The sequence below is a fragment of the Telopea speciosissima genome, chromosome 5 (assembly GCF_018873765.1).
Source record: "Telopea speciosissima isolate NSW1024214 ecotype Mountain lineage chromosome 5, Tspe_v1, whole genome shotgun sequence".
In the NCBI taxonomy this organism is placed as follows: Eukaryota; Viridiplantae; Streptophyta; class Magnoliopsida; order Proteales; family Proteaceae; genus Telopea; species Telopea speciosissima.
In genome coordinates this window covers 39546776-39572503 of record NC_057920.1, presented here as the reverse complement: position 1 = coordinate 39572503, position 25728 = coordinate 39546776, and the positions used below count along the sequence as shown (strand labels likewise).

At 39.9% G+C, this 25728-nt stretch overlaps 1 protein-coding gene across 2 annotated transcripts in view; it reads right to left on the bottom strand.

Annotated features, from left to right (window-relative positions):
• Nucleotides 1–427: 427 nt before the first annotated feature.
• Nucleotides 428–25728, bottom strand: part of LOC122661954 (proline-rich protein PRCC) — a 60213-nt gene continuing 34912 nt past the window's right edge. For both annotated transcript variants that reach the window (XM_043857472.1, XM_043857473.1), the window contains one exon: nt 428–710. In XM_043857472.1, the coding sequence (XP_043713407.1) occupies nt 552–710 (159 nt within the window). In that variant the 3' untranslated portion in view covers nt 428–551. The remainder of the gene's footprint in view (nt 711–25728) is intronic.

Here is a 25728-nt window from a genome sequence, read left to right as displayed (position 1 = left end):
AAGTAACTTTGAAGTTTGGGCCTCAGAAAGGAAGCACGGCCCGAGTATAGCTAATTGACAAGGTTAGAAGGGCAAGGGAACAGGGGTCAGACCACAAACCGGGCAATGCAAGGCCGTGCCTCATTTAACCTGCACTACTAAGGGTCAGACCACAAAAGCAAGGGCCAGACCAATGCAAGGCTAGCAAGTTCTTTAGAGATGACCTAAGAACCAGTAGTTCTATTTTGACACTAAGGGCTTATTTGGGAATGCCTCTCCTGCCCGGTTTATCAGCTCCTGGCAGTACAAGATTCCAAGCACCAGCCTTCCCAATGGATCTACATTTTAGACGCTCTCATATGGAGAGATGAGAAAGCTGGATTCTTAGAATCTGAGACGCAAAGGCCCAAGAAGCTCCCCAAAACATACACTAAAAGATGTTAAAAGCTTTGACAGAAACCAAACGCGAGTCTGTTGGATAGACAAACAGTTACATGTAGTGTATCAAGGAAATTATGTCTTTGCTTCCAATATTCGAAGACTTGCATTGTAGTGAGCATCCCCATTTCAACTCACCAACCATATTTGGCCTGTGTTTCGGCTTTTGTGAGGAAGCCTCTGGCACGACGCTCCGCAAGTTCCATCTCCTTCTGCTTCATATCAAAGTATAATGATCCAATTTGATGCTTCCTCTTGTGGAGCTTTGAAGGCTTCACCTTACTCGATATAGGCTACAAGAGAAGATCTTATAGATTTAGTGCATTATTTTCATTTTTCCTCCCTCTCTACTAAAAACCAATATTGAAAAAATAATCATAAATGAAAATTTCAAGAAAATGTAACCAAGAATGTCTATGTTTCTGGGTAGGCTAGCCATGACACAATTCCTTGATGTTTACAGAACACTACAGAACAAGGGAGAGAAGAAACCCAATCAAAGAATTTCAATTTTATAATAAAAATTGGGGAAAAATGCCCCTGAACCTACAGCGTTTACTACACCTCCTCACGTGAGATTTTTTATTTATTTTCTCTCCTCATAAAACTGAATACAAAATTCCATTGTGAGGAGTAAGAAATGCTATAGGTTCAGAGAACCCTTCCCTAAAAATTGTCACAGTTGTTTCTTGAGTCAAGATTTTTAACCATGTGGGAAACAGAAAACACCCCCTTAAAATGCAGAAACAAGCTGAAGTCTGACATGACTGTTTATATTCTCCTGCACAACCTATTTAAGGACTTCTATTATTTGTTAATTGTTCTCTTGTTTTTCTTTCACTTGAAGCCATGATATAAAGTTGATATTTTATGTTTAGAGGGGAAGCAGGACCTTGAATTCTTTCAACAAGATAATTAGTGGATAAAAATCCTCACTGGTCCAACAAATTGGTCAACCAACAAGCTCTGATTACCGAACTAAATTCAATTGAAATTTTTTAAGGCATCTCAAACATAAAGCATTACTGACAATTTATTTATTCTTCAGGGGAAGATTAGGTCAGGAAATTTCTTTAATAAGAAACATACATATTTTATTAATTTGTATCAGAATGTACAGTGTGAACTACATCCTATACAACATGTGCAAAACTATATGATCAAGCATTCAATTAGAAATGGAGGAGCCACCATGTGTTTGTAAAAGGTCTTTGAAATTATCCAAAACAAAAACCATGCCCTTAATAATCAGCCAACGTTATCTACAAATTCCTTATAAATGTCTTTTCTCCCCCTTAAAAGTTTCATGTGTTCCACAGCACCAACAGAATACAAAAAGTACAATGAACACCACAAACTCCAAAATCCATATTCAGTAACAAAATGCAAAAAAAAAAAAACACTGTCCACCTCCCTAAGCATCAGTTAATCCACCTCAAAAACTACAAAGAACTAGTGCCATTCATCTGGTTCATAGATTCTTCAGCCATGACAAAAACAACATTCTTGCAAGATGTATGCTCCCCTCTTTCAGTTTTCAGTGGCGAATCTTGCCTAAAAATATTAACACACACAACCCTTCCAACCTAGGTTTCCCTAAAATCCATCTATGAATTGAAGAAGACTAACCTTCGCTCAGAATTTGTAAAAGGAGTTTGCAGAGAAAATCCCTTACTGTATCTTCCTACCATATCCTTTCTTTATTTCAGGCTAGTGACTGCAATCGGTATGGTCATACAAATATTACCAGGGTGGGAGTACCTAGTTGTCAAGACGACTAGATGACCCAAGGCGTTGAAGGAGTGCCCGCCTAAGAGTTGCCTAGGTGTACAGTATACGACTATATGTAATATAGCAATGATAATTTTATATAATTATGCGTATATGCAACATAGAAGCCATATCAATGCAATATGATACAATTATGCTAGTAATAACCTAATATGAGAAATTCAACATAAAATAAACAAAGTATAGGATATAATATAAGCATGTTCATCGAAAAATAAAGCAATAAACATAAATCAACGTACTCATGAAGTGTCAACAAGGCATGTTGTCACCTTGGACCCAAGAAAGAATCCCACCCCCATCTATACTGTTGACCTAATTGCCAAGTCCTCAGCTTCCTCACTGGCAGAGTGGCAGTGCTGCCTCCGCTACATTCTACCTGCATATTGATTTTTCTGCTCTCACCTCAGGGATCTTATTTGGTGCAAATTAAGTTTCTACTGGATGCCAGACCATTCTGAGGATCTGTGGTGTTATTCGCATACTAGCAGACTTATTGCTAACTAGTCCCTTGTTTGGTTTGTTCTTTTCCACGGTTCCCATAGAGTGCAAATGAGAGAGCAGTTAAGCTGGCAAAGAAAAAAAGTTCTTTGACCAAGGGCTTTGTTTCAGGAAAGAGGGTACCTTTCTGACAAGTGGAAATTTTATATGCCTTTATGTACTCTTGTATTTCATACTATTATAATAATATTAATGCTGAACCCTTGGTGGATCATCTGAATCTCTGTTTTCTCTATCAATATAAAGTTGTTTTGTAACTAATCAAAAGACAAAAAAGATAAAAGTGAATTTCCTGATCCCACCCACCTGAGATGGGCTCTGGGATTGGCTATGATGAATAGAATATAAACTGGTTTCGTAAAAAAGGAAGCAGAGAACCCTGCAAGAGCTTCATAAATTCCATCAAGGATAGTCATCCAAGCAAACATCATGGGTCAAAGCAATCTGTAGAATTGATTTGGTAACTGTTGTAATATGGGGTACAAGGGTATTTTTTGTTATTTTGTCCCTTAGGGGTATTCTTGTACTTGTACCTATTCTAGAAAGTTCCCTAGTCTATTATAAATAAAGTGTGTTGTGGACATGTCACAAGCCATTATTCTCTAACTTTTCTCTCTATTTCGTCATGGTATCAGAGTGAAGATCACTATGGGGATCCAAACCCTAATGGGCAAACCCTAGAAGCTCTCCCTCTCTCAGTCCTGCCTCCCAGTCCCAGCACCAACACTGCTGCCGCCGCCACCTCTCTCTCTCAGCACTCTCTTATCCCACCCCCCCGGTGGTGATTTCTTCCACCGAGGGTTCTTTTTGTTGACCCCATGTTTGTTTAAGGAGATCTCCTTTCCCTTTTTTGAGATCTATGTTTCTCTTCGACAAAACTGTTCGTTTCGCCTGATTTGGCTTTGCCTTTATTTCAAGAGGCCTTTAGTTGGATTTTTTTTATCTCTGACCAGCAACTATGTCAGGCGTGACTACTGATGTTACTTCTCCAGACACTTGCAGCGATTGCGGCTTTCCTAAGTTCCCTGTTTGCTCCATTAAATTGGATGGGAACAATTACCTGATGTGGTCTCACTCCTGCTTTATTTCTATTGCGTCCCGTGGTTTTTCTGGTTTTCTCATCGGGGATACAACAAAGGCTGAAGAAGCTGGTCCTACTCAAAACAAATGGCATTCAAACAACTATCTGGTAATGTCCTATCTCCTTAGTTCCATGCTCCCAAATATTGCACGAGGTTATCTCTTACTAGATTCAGCTGCGAAGGATACCTACTCTCAAGTGGGTAATGATGCTCTTGTCTATGAACTCCAGAAAAAGATTTATGAGATGAAACAGAAAGAGATAACTTGTCCCAGTATTTTTCTAAGTTGCGTAGCATGTAGTAGGAGTTAGACTATTATGAAGATTTCTCTACTTCCTGCCCTAATGATACCTTGAAGTTCCACAAGCGAGAAGACAAGTTTTATGTGTATGTGTTCTTGGCTTGCAACATGTTGAATTTGATCAGATCCGAGCTCATGTTCTGAGTCGCGATCCTTTTCCCACTCTAGAGGAGCAGGTGTATGCTATGGTTAAATCTGAAGATCACCGTCGTATAGCGATGTTAAGCGATGTTACCTGCTGCCCAGATTGATCTGCTCTTTTTTTCAGGGAATGGATCCTCTTCCCATGGAGGGAATCAGCATTCCAGTGATCGCCCTAGCTTTGACAAGGGCCCTATTAAATGTCAGTACTGCAGGAAGGAACGCCACACCAAAGAATTCAGTTAGAAGCTCCATGGACAACTTACAAATGGTAATGGAAGAGGTCGTGGTCGTGGCCGTGGTCGTAGCCGTGGGACTGGTTCGGCTCAGGCACACCAAACTTAGCCTACTGAAGTTGCTCCCATTGGCACGTCTCTCTCTCCGGAAGATTTGATGGTCCAGCTCCACCGTCTCCTTACACCGAATAGCTCTTCTCCATCTGCATCTGTTGCTACTTCCATGTTAGACACCTATGATTCTCACTTTGCTCACAAGGGTACTTCTGTCAGTGGTCACAGTGTCGATCTTGCATCCAATCCTTGGATAATTGACTCAGGGGCCACTGACCAAAGGACTGGTTCATCTCACTCTTTTTTTGAGTATTTTATTGGTTCAGGTATGGGTAAAGTTCGGGTTGCTAACGGCTCCCTCTCCTCCATCTTTGGGAAGGGTTCGGTCAAATGCTCTCCTTTACTCTCTTTATCCTCTGTTTTACATGTACCTAATTTTGTTACTAACGTTCTTTCCATTAGTAGCCTTACTAGGGATTTAAATTGTAAAGTAACCTTTTTTCTGTCCCATTGTGTTTTCCAGGGGACCAGGACTTGGTGACGGAGGAAACGATTGGTTGTGGTAAATTGGTTAATGGCTTAAACTTCTTGGATGCTAGAGACTCCTCAGCATTGAGGACACAAGCTCCTCCTAGCTCTTCTAAAGTTGCTTTAGGCGATTTATACAGATGGCATCATCAACTAGGTCATCCTCCCATCGGGACTTTGGCCAAGAAATGTAACCCATACAATTTTTTTTGTGATGCTTGCAAAGCAAACCTGTTCGGTTTATCCACCTTCTGATAATATTAGTTTGGAGCATTTTCATTTAATCCATTCTGATGTGTTGGGCCTTGCCCGTTGTGTTTCTATTATTGGATACCGTTGGTTTGTTACATTTATTGATTGCCACACTCAGGTTACTTGGATCTACCTGTTGTGCTAGAAGAATGAGGTCTTCCGCTGTTTCCAACTCTTTCACCAAATGGCTCAGACTCGGTTTGATGCCAAGATCAAAATTCTTCGTTCAGATAATGGGCGAGAATATGTGGACAGCTTTTTGAGAATTATTTAGGTTAGCATGGGATCATTCACCAAACCAGCTGTGTGGACACCCCTACTCAAAACAACGTTGCCGAATGCAAGAATCGGCATTTGTGGAGGTTGCACATTCCTCGATGTTTCAAATGAACGTCCCTACACTTTATTGGAGCAAACCTGTCCTCACGGCTGCATACCTCATTAATCGGATGCCCTCCCGTGTCTTGAACTCTCGCTTCCCCTTGGAGCTGCTCATGGGTTCCATTAATATTGTTGTGCCACCAAAAGTATTCGGTTGCGTGTGCTTTGCCAGGAACCATCATCAGCATGGTAAACTTGACCCTTGTGGCAGCCGTTGCATTTTCCTAGGCTACTCGACAACTCAAAAAGGGTACAAATGTTATCATCCTCCCTCTCACCGGGTGTTTGTCTCTATGGATGTAGTCTTCCATGAGAATGAAGCATACTTTCCAAGTGTCACACCTCTTCATGGAGAGTCCTTGTCACAAGAAGGATCCAGATCCTCTACTGCCAACGTCTTGGCAGCCATCCCGCTGCCACACTCCCTTGGTGTGCCACCTGTATATAAGCACATCTAACGGTTCTTTTTAGAAAATTGCAAAAGTTAAAATCCTTACTTGGTTTTCTCCACAATCAACCCCAATCAGTCCGGTTGATCAAACCAAACCAAATAAGTTTCAAAAAATCCTAAGAGAGGAACCATGAAGATCCTTGTCTTCTTCCTCTCCTCTCGTCACCCTACCGCTGCGTCTTCTTCCTCTCCTCTCCTCTGTGGAATTTTGATTCAACCTATTTGTTTCTTTCGTTTGGACTTGGAAGTTCAGAAGTTGGAAATTGGAATCACCTCCTAGAACGTTCCAAAGGCCAAAACCCTAGTTTTTATCCTAATCCTATACAAGTGTCACTGCCGTGAGAACCAAGGCTGCAACCAAGACTGCAAATAGATAAGTCTGTGTTTGCAGTTTTGTTAGATCATTTAAATTCTTAAGTATCCCTTGTTCCTGTTCAAAAGCCATCACAGTCTGCCGCAGAGGTAAGAATCTTTTACTTATTGTTACACCTCCAATTTCAGCTCCGGATGAAACAATTTTAGCTCCAGAAGAGGAAGAGGAATACATGACTTTGGTTCAGGGGAAACCCACGGCTACCCAAGACATTCCCACGGTTCCTTTGAAGGTCTTTGTTCGCAACAAAAGTAGAAAACAGAAAGACGAAGCCACCACCACTACCACTGGGCCACTTCAATCGTCTCCTCCTGATCTAAGTTCTCCTACACAGTCAGTCTCCATCTGGTAAGCCTTCTCCCACTTATGATCCCACACTTGACTTACCTATTGCTGTCCGTAAACCGGTTAGGACTTGTACTTTTCATCCTATTTCCAATGTTGTCTCCTATGAATCTCTTTCTCCCTCTTTTCATGTCTTTGTTTTCTCTTTGTCATCCATTTCTATTCCTAAGAACAGTAGAAAGCATTGGCACATTTAAATTGGAAGGCTGCTATGGTAGAAGAGATGAAAGTTCTTAGAAAAAATGAGACTTGGGACTTGGTCACTTTACCTCCGAGGAAGAAACCAATGGGGTACAAATGGGTGTTCACTGTGAAGCAAAAAATGGATGGAATTGTTGATAGATTCAAGGCCCGATTGGTTGCCAAGGGCTTTACTCAGACATTTGGCATCGACTACCAGGAAACTTTTGCTCTTGTGGCCAAGTTAAACACTGTTTAGATAATTCTCCCATGTGTTGTAAACTTGGGATGGGAGTTGCAACAACTAGATGTGAAGAATGTGTTTCTTCATGGGGAACTAGAAGAGGAGGTTTACATGGATGTTCCTCCTGGTTTTACCGGTCCAAATACCAACGGCAAGGTATGAATGTTAAGGCGGGCATTTGAGGGATTAAAGCAATCACCAAGGGTGTGGTTTGGACACTTTCATAAAGCTATGATGTTTATGGGTTACAAATAGAGTAATACTAATCATACTTTGTTCATCAAGAAGAATTGTGAGTTGATTATTGTTCTTATTGTATATCTCGATGACATTGTGGTTACAGGAAGCGACAGTAGTGAGATAGCCCGGTTGAAGACCTTTCTAGGTACCAATTTTGAGATTAAAGAGCTTCGATATTTCCTCGGAATTGAGGTTGCAAGATCAAATCAAGGTATCTTCCCCTCTCAACGGCAGTATACTCTTGATCTTTTGACTGACACTAGGATGTTGGAGTACAAACCGGCAAATACTCCTATAGAGGAAAATTTTCACCTCAAGCAAAAGGATGGTGAACCCGTAGATAAAGGATATAAAAAATTGGTTGGGAGGTTGATTTAGCTGTCTTATACTAGACCGGATATTGCATTTGTTGTCAGTATGGTAAGCCAATACATGCATGATCGCTACTCTGGTCATTTGGAAGTTGTTCATAGGATCTTGAGGTACCTCAAGTCTGACATTGGTCGAGGGTTCTTTTTTCTGCTCATGATCATCTCCGTGTTAAAGATTATACTGATGCTAATTGGGCTGGCTCTCCTGATGAAAGACGATCCACCACTGGATACTGTACTCTGGTTGGTGGAAATCTCGTCACTTGGCATAGTAAGAAGTAGGCAGTGGTCAATCGTTCAAGTGCAGAAGCTGAGTTCAGGGCTACAGCCCATGGTATTTGTGAACTTCTCTGGCTTCAAGGCCTTCTACAAGATCTGTATGTTCCTACTTAGCTCCCTATGCAGTTTTTTGTGACAGCAAATCTGCCATCAACATTGCACACAAACCGGTTCAGCATGGTAGGACGAAGCACATTGAGATTGTTCGTCACTTTATCAAGGAAAAGCTTGAACAAGGGGGTCATTTGTGTTACATTTTTTGCTTCAGCGGAGCAACTGGTAGATGTTTACTAAGGGGTTGTCTAGTAAAGTTTTTCATCCGATTATTTCCAAGTTGGGCATGACTGACATCTATGCACCAACTTGAGGGGGAGTGTTGTAATATGGGGTACAAGGGTATTTTAGTTATTTTGTCCCTAGGGGAATTCTTGTACTTGCACCTATTCTAAAAAGTTCCCTAGTCTATTATAAATAAAGTGGGTAGTGGACATAATGTTACAAGCCATTATTCTCTAACTCTTCTCTGTATTTCGTCAATAACCATTAAATAAACTAAAGCCAACCAATGAAGACTCATTTCCTGGTAAACTTGCAGGCGCTGTTTAAATATAGTTGAGTTGCTACAAATTTGAAGTAGATGGTTGAGTTCCCTAGAAAGATGAGATTCCATCCTGAGAGATCCCTTTCTCATCTCATGAAATCTCATGTGATCATTAAGAAAAAAATTTGGTGGTACTTCTAAAAGAAGTTGGGTTAGAAATCAATATATCGAGCCAAAAAACCTCTTATTTGCTTTTCTCCATAAATAACTTAAATTATTGCTGTTTTCTGGATTTAATCATTTAATTGAATCTGCTTTTCTGCAATTTATAGTCAGCTCTACAATATCAGATCAGATTGCATGATAATTTAGCTTATTGACTCCATATCCAGAACTTTTCTGTGTTCCTAAACTTAATGTAAGACTAGAACCAGAATAGGTCTAATCCCAGGCAGGATCAAATAGAAAACCTCCAAAGTCTTGGGAGAAAGAGGCATGAACCGTATATCTCAGAGAGGTCGTATTTCTTTGGGTTGGTAGTAATCGAATGGTTCCATTATCTAAAATGAAGAACATTTTCCACCAAAAGATCAGTCAAACAATATACCAGAACAATGGGATTTCAAATTAGTTGGACGAATGATGATGAAATCTCAAATTGGTAACCACAAGTTAACAAGAGAAATAAATAATAGAATCCTTCAAATCAGTGACCTGTTGAAGCTGCAATTGAAGTTGAATTGTAGAAAACCTAGGACCTATAACCAGTAACTTTAGAGAGAAGAAGAGAAGGGAAGCCGATTATTTTTAGCTCTCAGTAACGTGAGAGTAGTCTCTTCTCCCTCTGTCTTATTTATAATAAAATCAATAGAAAGTCACATTAGAAAAAGGAAACTAACTCCTTATCAGCCAAGGAGAGTAAATAGGAAACTAATCTAACAAGGAAACTAACTTGGACTAGGAAACTGACTCCTAACAATTACAGACATAAAACAATAAAGGAAACCACAATGGACTCAGCCACAATACGGACACTCCCCCTATCGTGGTACACTTCTCAACACTCCCCCTCAAGCTGGAGTATACAGATATCAAAAGAAAGGCTCCAGCTTGGACCAAAAAGAATAGAAAATCAAACTCAACACCAGTCTTGAATAGTAGTTGTAGACTTCAGTGAACCAGTAGAAATATCAACCCAAGCACATCAACATCAGTAGCATCAATAGATAAAATGCTGTGTCGAACCATCAGCAACGAACAAAAGTGGACAATAGATAACATCTACCGCAATCCAAAAACAGCGGATAGGTAACAATGACAGATGTTCTCCAATAATTGCAGAACTTGATTTCTAATAAGGGAAGACTCAATCTTCAATATAAGGAAAGAACTCGATCTTCAAACAAAGGAAGAATCAAAACCCTTTAGAGAAGTTGAAGGGTAGGAATAGACAAGATTCATTTCAGATACAGTACAAATAGAATCTGATCTTCCTTCATTTCTTTGTATTTACATATTCTATTTCTTCACTTCCGTCTGGGTGACTTTCTAGCGCCCTCTAAATAATGTGCGCGGTAAGTTCATGATGCACAACCAATTCAATCGCACAAAGTGTAATTTTCCTGTCGATCTTCAAAAACAACCATATCATGCTTAAAAGTAAAGATGGAGGGCAGTAACTTCGGACGTTACTAAAGACACAAGCTGATAATAAATCTTCACTGAAATAATCTAGAGAAAGGTAAGACTCTCCAATTGATGACTTGTGCAGAGCAAATAGTAATATCCAATTCCAATCTCCCCCTCACGTGTAGCATTACACGTGAACAAATAATGGCCAATAATCAACTTCTCAAAGCACAGGCATCACAATAAATCCCATAAACAAGAGCACCACAAATAATAGCCGTAGATAAAAGAATCTCAATATCAGTTTCTAACTTCCCTTCACTGGAGCCAACAACCACCATGCAAGGTCCAACCTTCAAAGAAGTACAAATCCCATATGTGTTCGGGGCCCAGCTGGGCAACTATACTTCAAGGATTTTGAAGAAATGTCGGAATTAAAAAGGGCAATGGTAGTTTGGTATATACCCAGCATCAAATGACCAGCATCTCAATAATTTTCAATCTCCCCCTCAAAAACAAACTCCAACCTCAATGTCATATAAGTACCAATTTGCCAAAAAAACAAATTGATGTGATCTGGGGCCCACCAAAGCAATAATATGGTACATATGTATACCCAATGGCAATTCTGTAATTACATCATGCAATCTCCAATTGATGTGGAACCCAAGTCAAAATACCCAATTTCATTCGGGATGGACCCATCCAAGTATACAATAGGCAATAACAAAAGGTAATGGCAGAATCGTAATTTAAGTGAAATCCATATATATATGCATAAGCAAGGCCAAATTTAAGGGAGGAGTGGCAATCTGATAATAAAGGGAGGGCTTGCTGTTCACTGTGCTTTATCTTAAGCAATGTTCGGCTTCCCTACTACAAGCCTATGGGGTTCGATAGCGAATGTTCTGTCTTTTTCCTCTCTCCTCTCACTCCTTTGAGAAAAGTAGTACTAGGTGAGCTATCTTCTCTGTCGTCTTATCGACTCAATTTTCCTCGATTCAAAGGGAAAGGAAAACTCCCGGATCCCGAGATAGAGAAGGTTCCACTTTCTTCACCCAATCCTGACTATATTGCTTTCCTATTTGTTGACAAGGTGGACACCCGCTACCTTAGCCATCTTTGATCCTGATTGGCCGATCGTTCCGATCCCAAAACAAACATAGCTCGGCTCTCTTTTTTCGGTCATTCAGATGCAAAAATCCATGAAGGCAACGAGAGATGCCACTTACACTTTTTCTTTCTTATTTCTTTCTTATGAAGCCAATATCTGTAACAAAAACATCTCCTCCAATAGACTCACTGAACGTGGGCTCTTTGTGCAATGAAACCCTGGCTTAAACACGTGTCTAGTTACATTCCATCTATTCGAAGTTGCGCACCAATCCAACACAATTGTCCTACAGTCAGTCCAGCTGTCATTTCATCGAAAAGAAAAGAACATATTTAAGAAGAAAGAAAGCGCCCTCACACTTTCCAAAACCTAAGTGTAAAGTCCCCTGTCCTTAATGGTTCGTATGAAATCTTTCCTGTTAAGTACATCTAGCCCGAGTTGTTCACCCAAAAATATGTGCCCAAACCAAGGAAGTTGATCGACAGTGCGACCCTCCTCTGAAGTTGTACAAGTCGAATAGGTTTATGAGACAGCATTGAAAGCTGCTTTGCAGTGGACACGGACCTAATCCAAAGAGATAGGCTATAGTGAGAGGTGCGCCGCGTCCCTGCTACAAACAACAGGGAACAGGAACAGTCGGAGGCTGCCATGACTTATACTTCGACGTTGGCTCCATACTGGATACAAGCCTAGAGAACCCTAAGAAGAAAGAAGCTTCATTTAGGTTATCTAGGTATCCAGGAGGAGAAAGAGATCATGATCAATTGCTTTTTGGGTCGTCTCTTGCCTTGCAATTGGTCTTTATCCCCAAAATCTCTCGAGTCTTCTTACATACAAAGGATTTACTTGTTACTAATATACTCTAGCCTCTCTTCTTCTTTAGATCCCTTGTTTCACTCCGATAGTATCATAGATCGGGGTGGATGCAGAGGAAATGAACGCATTTCCGTGATGATGAGATTATGGAAGTACCAAGCATTTATTGCTACTGCACTGTTTATTCTAGTTCCTACTACTTAAGAACTTTTCATCTACGTAAAAACAGTATGTTCTCATGATGCATTTGAATGAAACTTGAGTTATTTATTAGTTCTTATCAATGATTGAAGAAATGAAAGAGATTACAAAGTCTTAAATGAAATGAGTGGACTGGATTGAATCAGCGGTATGTAGATCCAAAACAATAAATAGTATGGTAGAAAGAACTAGATGCACCTTTCTACCACACTATCTATTGTATGAAGATATGGGATTGATATAGATCAATCTATAATTATTTTCCTGTAGTGAAATTGAGACTGCTCGACCTCGGAAGCTAATTCACGTGTAGGCAGGGCTATCTGTCGTACCGTTGACTCTATCTGTTCATTGATCCAGCAAGGTACCTGCTCTTGAGTCATATCTGCAGTCTCGACTATAAACACTATTTCCAATAGCCAAAAATGTGACAATGAAGTCCAAGCTTCGCTAAACGATACTCAATAGATTCACCCTCTCCTGGCAAAGCCTGGACTTCATTGTCACATTTTTGGTTATTGGAAATAGTGTTTATAGTCGAGACAACCTTTAATGCTAGTTGGTAAGCATAATCAACATCCGGCATCCGGTGTAACGATAACTCATCTTGGATTGGGGGTCGCAATCCATTCACATACCGAACCACCTTTTGAGCATCTTTACTCTAATAAGGGGCTCATTTAAGGAGTTTCAAATGGATAATTGATGAAACTCCTCAGTATATTCTTGTACGCTTCTTTCCTGTTGGCGTAAGTTTTGGAGTTTCTGGAAGAACGTCTGGGCGGCGGAACGAATTTTCCACATAATATGGACTTCATTTTCTCCCACGTTCCAATAGGTTCCTTACCTTTCAACCGTCTATCTGCTTGAATCTTGTCCCACCAGATCGCGGCATGTCCCTTTAGACGAGTAGCAGCAAACTTTACCCTTTTCTGATCTAGCATGTCTTTCCAGTCAAAAAGCTTTTCTAAGCTATTAAGCCAGTCCAGAAATTAATATTATTGTAAGGGGCCAAACTAGGAAGGGACAATAACTAAAGGACATGTTTGAATTAAGGGTAAAAGGAGGAGCATATATGGAATCACAGACATTAGATAAAGACATGAAAGGGGGAGTCATCTCCTACCTCTTAAGGCAGAGAACTGGAACCAACGTATATCAAGAGTACTTCTTCATTCGATCGCCAATCACCCTGAAATTTTGGGTGGAGAATCGCAACACACTGCCATCTTGAATGCAAGCAATAAAAAGAAGAATTAAGGAAGGTAAGGTTGAACAAAAAATCCCTGAAACCAGATAAGGCGGTAGTTATGGTTTCAAGTCTGATTTCAAGAACATATCTCACCACTCCCTTTGAGTTTTGACCTAAAACTCAGTATACTGGGTTGCCTCCAAGAGAGGTAATGGTACCCTAAGCCGCGGGAAGAAAGAAGATGCAACTAACAGGATCAACTCGAATCTGTTGATCGACTATTACTGCCAGAAACAGAGCACAGTAAAGTTGTTGATTCAGTAGCAAATTGAGTAATGACAGCAGATCATTGAGAGCAGATGGGAAAATAGCAGCAATCCATAGATGGAAATAAATCGTAACTTGCGATAGCAGAATAGCGCGGAATAGAACAGCAAATACATATCGATGGAGCACAACATTAGTTCTTCACAGAAATTAATAGCAGCATTCGATGAATCGATGCACACCCAACTTCAGCTATGATCTTCAGACACTATTTCAGCAGTCATCGAAACCAGTATGTGAAACCCTAGTTCCTCTTCTTCCTCTATGAACTAAGGTTTCTTTCTTTAAACCAGAATTTAAAATAGAGTCTCAAAACGGAAATCTTGGAGAGAATCAGTCACTGGTTGCCTAGCTCTGATACCATGTAGAAAACCTAGGACCTGTAACCAGTAACTTTAGAGAGAAGAAAAGAAAGAAGAGAAGAAATAGATTGAGGGAGAAGAAGAGAAGGGAAGCCGATTATGTTAGCTCTCAGTAACGTGAGAGTAGTCTCTTCTCCCTCTGTCTTATTTATAATAAAATCAATAGAAAGTTACATTAGAAAAAGGAAACTAACTCCTTATCAGCCAAGGAGAGAAAATAGGAAACTAATCTAATAAGGAAACTTAGATCAGGAAACTGACTCCTAACAATTAAAGACACAAAACAATAAAGGAAACCACAATGGACTCAACCACAATAAGGATGCTCCCCCTATCGTGGTACACTTCTCAACATGAATAATCTCTTGAAAAATTAAGTTGAACTCCTCAATAGAAGAAACCGATCAGAGCAAGAGAATGGAGATCGAGCAACAATTAGGGTTTTGAGAAAACCCTAGATTCTCTCCTATAACGATGTTTGGATTGCTCCTGCTGATTCGGTTGATGGATATGTACCCTGGCAACAATGATCTTGATGTAGTAATCTGCAAGAAATCGATGTGACAATCAGTTGAAATAAATCCCAAAAGCTTATAGCACTCTTGAACTCGATTTGACTTAAACTAGAGTTTGGAATCAAGAACTGATGGAAGGGAATGGGGAAAGGTGGGATTGGCTATCTCAACCTGGCCATCTCACCCAATCCTATGTCAAGATTTTCACAAAGTCTCAAGGCAATATATTATTAATCAAATTCGTGTACAATGCTGGCCTCCCTTACAAACTTATATAGAAGACTCAAAAATAGACTTAGCAACTGAAAAGGAAAGGCCTAAGCCAATCCTAAACTATTAAGGTAATCTAAATTGACTAGGAAACTAAAATAATAAAAGAAACAAACTCTAACTAAAATAATGAAGTAAATCCTATTTTCCTACTTTGTACCCCCATTTTAGGCTCATTAAAGTGGCCAATTACAAAGAAAACCCATGGGATCAAAGGCCCAACAGATACATAACCCAACCCAAAGCTTATTTCCAATAAAATAAGCCTCTTAGATGACTTATCTGCATCAATTCTCCCCTACTTCGAAAAAACTCGATCATGAGTTTTGGTAAGTTGGGGACTAACCTTCACATGGGGCACGTCCGTATTCGATCCACAGCAAAATTCAGGTAGGACCTTGACAATACAAATGTAATCGTATAGACAAGGAGGGCGTTCTTGGTACTTTGAGGGAATAACAAACTCGCTTGCTCAGCTTCAACATTCTCAAATTTATCCATGTGGTCATCCACATATGTGTCGGCAACCATTTCAGCTACAAACTCGAACTCTTTCTATAAAGGTGCTATGTCTGATTCTTCACTAGGTGTCAAGAACTCTGTGTAAGGTAATACTAGTAACGGCTTTTCAACATGCTGTCTTTACTCGTGATAGCACTTGTTTGCTGCTGAAGGCTTTTACATTCCTCCTTTGCTGGTTGCTTCTCAAGAATAGGCTTCAACAGTTGTTGGCGCTTGGCTTGGGCAACCTTCAATTTTAGTTTCATGTCTAGCACGTTGAGTGGATTAAATACCAATGGTTTTCCCTTGAAATCATAGAAACATTGGTTCTTGGTACCTCCCACCAGCACATTATTGTCATACATCCATGGTCGTCCCAGTAAGACATCAGTCAATACCATGGGTATGATGTCGCACCAAACATCTTCTTCATATTCTAACAATTTCAGCAGTACCGACTACCGAACATCGTTGATTTATCTCCAAAGTGTTGTTGTTGGGAGGAAAATTTTATAAGGTTGTGGATGAGCCTCTATTTTCAACTTTCTTGGTATGTTAAAGGTTTGAGATACAGCATTTACACAGCTTCCACTATCCACGATCACCTGTGATGTCAAAGGTCCACTAGCCATTAAAGTATAAAAATACAATGCCGGTGTCAATCCTCACCTTTTGCTTCTGTAACCAAAATTCTATTCACCATACTCTGTCACGCCCCAAATCACCCCCTGGGAGGATTTAGGCAAGTAACCCGGATATCCTACGACATCCACCAATTCTCAAGGATCAAGAAGCAGTTAATATAACTCACAAACACATACGCCCATAACAATGGATAAAAGAAATACAGAGTGTTGCAGAAGCTAAAGCTTATCATTAAACATTCAAAATAAACAGTACGTTGTTCATTACTCCATTTCACCACTTGATTATGCAGTCAATACTTTTCTAACCAATAGCTTTACAAAATACAAAAGAGGCCTACAACATCAAGAGCCCAAACAAGCTATACAAGACAAGGGGGTTTAGTATATCCTATCTACCCAAAGAGAGTCCCCAAAAGGTTAGATTAGTATGCTGCCCATCCCTTAAGGATCGTCCTCAAAGGCCACCCTGGTCACCCGCACAAGAGGGATAACCTCCCTCAGGGTCCAAACCCAAAAGGTCGTAGCCACCATCATCCTCCTCAGCGAAATGAGTCTCCCAACTATCGAGAAATCCACCTGCAGTATTATCTAAAAAGAAATATACAAAAGTGTGAGCTCCACCGAGCCCGTGAATGAAACATAATCATGCATGCACATGCAACCACAACCAAATGAATCCTATATGAAATGAGATTCTTTATTATTATTAAGCAACCTAGAATCAAAACTAAGGTAGGTTTTGTGCTACTACAATCTCCAATACATGTATCCCTGGTGTGAGCTTTTAACCCCTTCCCGCGATACACCCATTGAGTTGTCGGAGAGGACCGATCAGCTTCCGCATCAGTCACCAAGGTCAGCTCGACCAGCCCTTTAGGTTACCACTATGCTACCACCAGCCCTATTGACTGGTGGGCCTACCAACCGAGCAATGTCTTCTTGAGACATTGGCCTCACACATTTCTGTGCTACCACCATGCCCTAATGATCATGACGGGTCAACTGACCGAGCAATGCCTCATTGACACATTGGCCTCACACTTTTGTGGTATCCAACACCTAAACCCCTGTTGGCAAGGGTTCGTAGCACGGGTGATGATACTCTAGCCCAATGCATTCTATATGGCATAGTATGAGTCGGGTGGCGTCAACCGCATCCCATTCTACGGGCTACCACAAGCCTCATTTCCAAGCCGGCTACGACATCTAATCTAGCAATTCCACATATAAGCATTATCATCTATTTCCAATATCCATCAGATTAAGATTCAGAATTAAAATAAGATTATAAAACAATTTAAAGTAATTAGAGATAGTAAATATTATTGTTCTTGTCATGACCCATTAGTCATGTTACACCTACACTCATGGTGTAATTCCACTCACCTTGTAGTGCTCCTGCTTGCTCTTCTGTCGGCTCGGTCTCAACCGGTATCTGACACTGTATCTCGTACTCAGGGTTATAACCAAATTAATTGGATAATTAAAATACATCAAACATGAATCACATCTGATTGTGGTCCTAGGATTGGTCTAGGTTAGCTTGGATTCAGTCTCGGGTACACAACCAACAAGTTACAGATCTCTGGGACTTACACTAGGCCTTTGAGTCAAACGCCCAGTGCATCACCCAGAGATGCAACACCTCAGTTTTAAATAATTTTAAGGGACAATTAACTTGAACATGGTCCTACCAAGTCTGCATATCAGGGCCAAAGGCTGCAGCTCATGCTTGGCCCAATCTGGGTGTGGATACTTGGCTCTGTGGGGCCCACTTGAGCACCCAAAGCATAGATAACAGCAAGGGCAGTTGGGGTAGGGTATTTAGGTCATTTATGGGTTGTACACACTATTCTAGGCTTGAGAGTGATGGTCCCAAAAGGCTGATTTCAATGCTGGCCAAAACAGCATCACTGGGCGTTTGGGTCAATCGCCCAATGCATCGCCCAGAGATTTCATTTGCAGAATTTTTTAGGATTGAAATGAAATTTCAGTTCATTTAGAGGCATAATTGGGCTATGGTTCCTTCGAAGAAAATGAAGATCTATGAATCTAGTTTCTAGCAAAATTGGAATCAAAGAAAATGAAAATTGAATTATGAAGTTATGTTATTTTTATTATACAAAGGTCAATATGTCAAAATAACAGGATTCGAAATGAACTTTTAACTAACTTAGAGACATAACTAGGTAATGGTTTCTTCTAATAAAATGCAACCCTATGAGTCTACTTTCTAACAAAATTGGAACCAAGACAAATGGAGTTCGGATGGTGGAGTTATATCATTTTAACTAAGAGAAGGTCAATCTGTAGAGTAGCAGAATTTGATGTTTATGTTGGGATTTAACATACATGCATGGATCCGTGGCTCTATCCTACTATTCATGCTTTATGCATATGGTTTGGTATAAAACTAAGCTATATTCATGGCTGGAACTAAGGTCTAAGCAATTCTGGGTTTGTAAGAATATGGATGAAGAGCAATAACATAGAATCAATGGCATCCATGGAAGGATCCATGGTTTTATCCTGCAAATAATGGCTTACATTCATAGTTTAGCACCATGGTTAGCCAAATCATGGCTGGAACTTAAGTTTAGGTACATTCCAAGTTTGAGAAGAAAGGAGGAGGTAAGAGGGAGAGGTTATGCAAGAGGATCATGCATCCTAGCTACAAATTTAAGCATTTCATACATGGTAGCATGCAAGATAGGAGTTTGGGTTCAATTCTGTTACTGTTTTCCCAAAACAGAATTTATAAGGAAGGTTTATGAGATGAGAGGATCGGATCCTAGTGGTGCTTACCTTGGGTCTTGAGAGCAAGAGGTGAGCAAGGCTCCCTATTCTTCTCCTTCTCTTTCTCTTCTTCTTCTCTTTTTTTCTGTCTTCTCTTCTCCCCCACTTGCTTTCAAGTTCTTCTCTTCTTTTTCAGTTTTGCTGAAATGAAACCAACGAGGATGGGTTCTTTTATACTTTATTTTATTTTTATTTAGATTTGATTTATGAGAATACAATTTTACCCTTTCTTTATCCTTGTATAGCCAATATATTATATTTTCTTTATTATCTTGGGTACCCATCTAAATGTGTAAGGACATCAATGTCCCCATACTTTAAATGAAATGTCTTTAGGTCCCAAACCTATAAAATTCCAGTCCAACCCTACCTTGCCTCCATTTTCTACCAATAGTGATTAGTCTTCTTCTTTGACTAAGGTACCCCTATAAAGTGAAAAGACTTAATTACCCTTTAGTCTTATGTTTTATTTCAATTATATCTAGCCTATCCCAACTTGCCACCTATTTATTAATTTGAAGTTTCTTAATTCTCACCAATAGAATCCTTCCACATGGGATGCTATGTGGCCTCCAACTATTGTATGCATGGAACATGCAACATGTCACTGCTTGAGTGTGCCACGTAGCTACCACTTTAGCTGGACCCCACATGCATATTTGTTTTTAAAGTTGAATTTCCACCTCATCACATGTCTTTTATTTAACTTATTTAAAATTTTTATGTATGTGTAAAAGTATACATGGGTGGGGATTTGAACCTACAACCTCCCACTTAAATAGCCAAAGTAACAACCAGTTGGGCTAAGACTCTAATTTGCTAGCTTTTGAAGAATAAATTACTTTATCCTTTTGTTCTTATTGTTTTGATCAAAATTTTGTCTAGGAAACCCGGAATAGACTTTCGTCAGTTGTATAGGTTTCGTTTTAAGGTTCTTCTCAATAATTTATTGATCCTAAGAATTATTTCACGTTGTCACTACTCAATTTTTCATGAGTTGGTATAATTACCCTAATGCCCCTATATTACAAATATAAGTTGTTTTATTGTTTACCGATCGCCAAGTTAGACCGGCGATGCACTTGTTGGCAACCAAAGTTAACGGGGAAATATTAATACAAAGATGCGGGCATTACATTACGTCATTTATCTCGACCATTCGTTCAATCGCTCCACAAGGTACTAGTACCTTTGACCTCGAGTTTTGGACCTTCAACCAAAAAAATTCAAATTAGCCTGCATTTTTTTTTGAACGGGTTTAACATTCCCCCAACCTTATACAAATTTCGTCCTCGAAATTGAATGTGTCTATGGATTCAAGTAGATGAGGATACTTCGACCGCCTTTCATCTTCTCGTCAACCGGACATTCGTTGATCGAGCCGACTACTCCACAGTACCTTTACAAAAAGATAATCCGGTTGTGGAGATTGTGCTCCTCACATCCCACATTCTCTTTGGGTTTCTCTTGACAGGTCATGGCGGCAGCGAGCCCAAGTGGTTCCTGAGTCAAGACATGAGTCGAGTTCGGGAGGTACTTCTTCAACACCGATGCATGGAATACGTCATGGACTTCTGCCAATCAATACGCCACTGATTATGATTCTCAAATTTAACTTCCCTTTCTTATCGAACCGCATCACCCTTTTGGTTGGTGATTCCCAAGGAAATACCTAATCGCCCACGACGTACTTCAGGCCCTTCCGTCTTGTATAGGCATCGCTCATTGTTTTTATTTAGTTGTAAAGGTTTAGTTCTCAAACATAACCAACTCCCAACAACTTAGCTAAATTACTCCCGGGTTTGATTGATCTAATGTTCAGCTTGATTATATGGGCCTAAGGAAAAGCGAACTCCCAACATATACCTCAAAATCAAACAATCCAACCAACCTACGCGTATTTCGCTATCTATACTTCTATAGCTTTGGGTTGTGTGGCATAAGTCTACACCATCTTGCCCACATGGCTTTTCCTATGAATACTTTCACTTCTGGTTCCCCAATACCTAATCTCAACTTTAGGATGAGTTGGAATATTGATAAAATCACTATTGTTCACTCCCGCTAATGGAGGGGACATTCGGGGATCCATTACTCCATTCATACCTATTGTTGAGCAAGGTTTTGTCAAATCCTTCAGTTTCGGTTCCATTCTTTTATCAGTTACACATTCTTGCAAGTGGTTTCATTATCTTCTCTTAACTTAAACAAAACCTATTTCCCCGCTCACATGACATTAGCTCCGTAGGTGAACAGCCAATCCATGCCTAGGATCACATCAAAGTCTTTCATATCAGACTAGATCAGATGAGCTATCAACCCATTCACCCAACATTCGAACAACCTGCACAGTATTATCGCCAAGCCTCGAGCCAATCCACTCTACCACCTTGCCTGGTGTCAAGTCAAGAAGGCCTGACTGCTTCATAGCCTACCTGTCCTGCACCTACCTATCCGCTTGCTGGACCTAGCCACTGCTATACATGTAAACAGCCTGAACACATGACTAGAGATTGTCCTCGTCGCAGATTTCGTGCGCCACGACGGGATCCACCTACTACTCGGCCTTTCCCGTCCCAAAGCAATAGAGTCCAAAAACAAGTATATACCTTGGACACAAGGGAAGCTGAGGCGAATCTGGATATGATGACAGGTACTTTATCCATATCATCCTCACCTGACCGAGTGATAATGACTCTAGTACATCACACTTTTTTGTTTCTGCTATTTTGCAATAAGAGAAATGTGCCCTCGAAGAGCTTGGAACACAAACCGGTGGTTAGCACTCCCATTGGAAATGTTGTGAATTTAAACGAAGTATGGGAACCTTTGATAAACCCGTGCAAAAAAGGCAGGCTAATTTGAATTTTTTTGGTTAAAAGTCCAAAACCCAAGGTCAAAGGTACCAGTACCTTGTGGAGCGTTGAACGAATGGTTGAGATAAATGACGTAATGTAATACCCGCATCTTTGTATTAATATTTCCCCGTTAACTTTGGTTACCAACAAATGCATCGCCGGTCTAACCTAGCGATCGGTAAACAATAAAACAACTTATATTTGTAATATAGGGGCATTAGGATAATTATACCAACTCATGAAAAATTGAGCAGTGACAATGTGAAACATTTCTTAGGATCAATAAATTATTGATAAGAACCTTAAAACGAAACCTATACAACTGACGAAAGTCGATTCCGGGTTTCCTAAACAAAATTGTGATCAAAACAGTAAGAACAAAAGGATAAAGTAATTTATTCTTCAAAAGCTAGCAAATTAGAGTCTTAGCCCACTGGTTGTTACTTTGGCTATTCAAGTGGGAGGTTGCAGGTTCAAATCCCCACCCATGTATACTTTTACATATATATAAAATTTTAAATAAGTTAAATAACAGACATGTGATGAAGTGGAAATTCAACTTTAAAAACAAATACGCATGTGGGGCCCAGCTAAAGTGGTAGCCACATGGCACACTCAAGCATAGGGACATATATTGCATGTTCTATGCATACAATTGTTGGAGGCCACATGGCATCCCATGTGGAAGGATCCTATTGGTGAGAATTAAGAAACTTCAAATTAATAAATAGGTGGCAAGTTGGGATAGGCTAGATATAATTGAAATAAAACATAAGACTAAGGGTAATCAAGTCTTTTTACTTTATAAGGGTATCTTAGTCAAAGAAGAAGGCTAATCACTATTGGTGGAAAATGGAGGCAAGGTAGGGTAGGACTTGAATTTCATAGGTTTAGGACTTAAAGACATTTCATTTAAAGTATGGGGACATTGATGTCCTTACACATTTAGATGGGTACCCAAGATACTAAATAAAGAAAATATAACATATTGGCTATACAAGGATAAAGGAGGGGTAAAATTGTAATTTCATAAATCAAATCTAAATAAAAATAAAATAAAGTATAAAAGGAACCCATCTTCGTTGGTTTCTTTTCAGCAAAACTGAAAAAAAGAGAACTTGAAAGAAAGTGGGGGAGAGGAGAAGAAAGAAAAGATGAGAAGAAGAAGAGAGAGAAGGAGAAGAATAAGGAGCCTTGCTCACCTCTTGCTCTCAAGGCCCAAGATAAGCACCACTAGAATCCGACCTTCTCATCTCATAAACCTTCCTTATAAAATTATGTTTTGGAAAAACAGTTACAAAATTGAACCCAAACTCCTACCTTGCATGCTACCATGTATGAAATGCTTAAATTGGTAGCTAGGATGCATGATCCTCTTGCATAACCTCTCCCTCCTACCTCCTACCTCCTACCTTCTTCTCAAACTTGGAATGTACCTAAACTTAAGGTCCAGCCATGATTTGGCTAACCATCGTGCTAAACTATGAATGTAAGCCATGATTTGCAGGATAGAACCATGGATCCTTGTATGCATGCCATGGATTCTATGTTATTGCTCTTCATCCACATTCTTACAAACCCAGAATTGCTTAGACCTCAATTCCAGCCATGAATATAGCTTAGTTTTATGCCAAACCATGTGCATAAAGCATGAATAGTAAGATAGAGCCACGGATCCATACATGCATGTTAAATCCCAACATAAATATCAAATTCTGTTACTCTGCAGATTGACATTCTCTTAGTTAAAATGATATAACTCCACCATCCGAACTCCATTTGTCTTGGTTCCAATTTTGTTAGAAAGTAGACTCATAGGGCTGCATTTTATTAGCAGAAACCATTACCTAGTTATGTCTCTAAGTTAGTTAAAAGTTCATTTCAAGTTGCTGTCAAAATCGAATCCTACTGTTTTGACAGATTGCCCTTTGTATAATAAAAATAACATAACTTCATAATCCAATCTTCATTTTCTTTGATTCCAACTTTGCTAGAAACTAGATTCATAGATCTTCATTTTCTTAGAAGGAACCATAACCCAATTATGCCTCTAAATGAACTGAAATTTCATTTCAATCCAAGAAAATCCTGCAAATGAAATCTCTGGGTGATGCACTGGGCGATTGACCCAAATGCCCAGTGCAAGGCCCAGTGACGCTGTTTTGGCTAGAATCGAGATCAGCCTTTTGGGACCTTCATTCTCAAGCCTAGAACAGTGTGTACAACCCATAAATGACCTAAATACCCTCCCCCAACTGCCCTTGCTGGTATCTATGCTTTGGGTGCTCAAGTGGGCCCCACAGAGCCAAGTATCCACACCCAAATTGGGCCAAGCATGAGCTGCAACCTTTGGCCCTGATATGCAGACTTGGTAGGACCATGTTCAAGTTAATTTTCCCTTAAAATTATTTAAAACTGAGGTACTGCATCTCTGGGATGATGCATTGGGCGTTTGACCTAAAGGCCCAGTGCAAGTCCCAGAGATCTGTAACTTGTTGGTTGTGTACCCAAGACTGAATCCAAGCTAACCCAGACCAATCCTAGGACCACAATCAGATGTGATTCATGTTTGATGTATGTTAATTATCCAATTAATTTAGGTTATAACCCCGAGTATGAGACACAGTGTCAGACACCGGTTGGGACCGAGCCGACAGAAGAGCAAGCAGGAGCACTACAAAGTGAGTCGAATTACACCATGAGTGTAGGTGTAACATGACTGATGGGTCATGACAACAAGAAGAACAATATTTACCGTCTTTAATTACTTTAAATTGCTTTATATTCTTATTTAAATTCTAAATCTTATCTGATGACATTGAAAATGGATGATAATGCTTATATGTGAAAATGCTAGATTAGATGCCATAGCCGGCTTGGAAATGATGCCAGTAGTAGCCCGTAGAATGGGATACGGTTGACACCACCCGACTCATACTATGTCATATAGAATGCATATGGCTAGGAAATCATCACCCGTGCTACGAACCCTTGCCAACAGGGGTTTCGGTGTTGGATACCACAAAAGGAGGCCAATGTCCTGAAAGGCATTGCTCGGTCAGTAGACCCATCATGATCACTAGGACGTGGTGGTAGCACAGAAATGTGTGAGGCCAATGTCTCAAGGAGACATTGCTCTATCTATAGGCCCATCAGTTAATAGGACTAGTGGTAGCACAGTGGTAACCTAGAGGGCAGGTCGGGCTGACCTTGGTGACAGCTGCAGGAGCTGACTGGTCCTCTCCGACAACTCAATGGGTGTATCGCGGGAAGGGGTTAAAAACCCGCACCAGGGATACATGTATTGGGGATTGTAGTAGCACTTTCACCTGCCTTAGTTGTGATGTTAGGTGGCTTAATAATAATAAAGAATCTTATTTCATATAGGATTCATTTGGTTATGCTTGCATGTGCATGCATGGTTTTATTTCATTCACGGGCTCGGTGGAGCTCACACTCTTGTATATTCTCTTTTAGGTGATTTTGCAGGTACTAGTTTGCCAATGGACAATGAGACTGTCGATGGAACTGTAGATCTTCCTCATCTTATTGCTTAGCGACGATTTTGTGATTATTTAAGTTTCTTTCTTTCAAGAAGTGTAATCACCAAGATAATGTATTTATTGAACATAAATGGATATGTATATGGTATAACATAGGTATTTGGGATTTTATTATAAATGATATAAATCATCTATGGGTAGTTCAAGCCTTCCGTTGCACTCTAATATACATTTATTATCTTTTTACCCTCATTGTGTGGTTTGTGATGTGTAAGTACTGCTTCTGGAT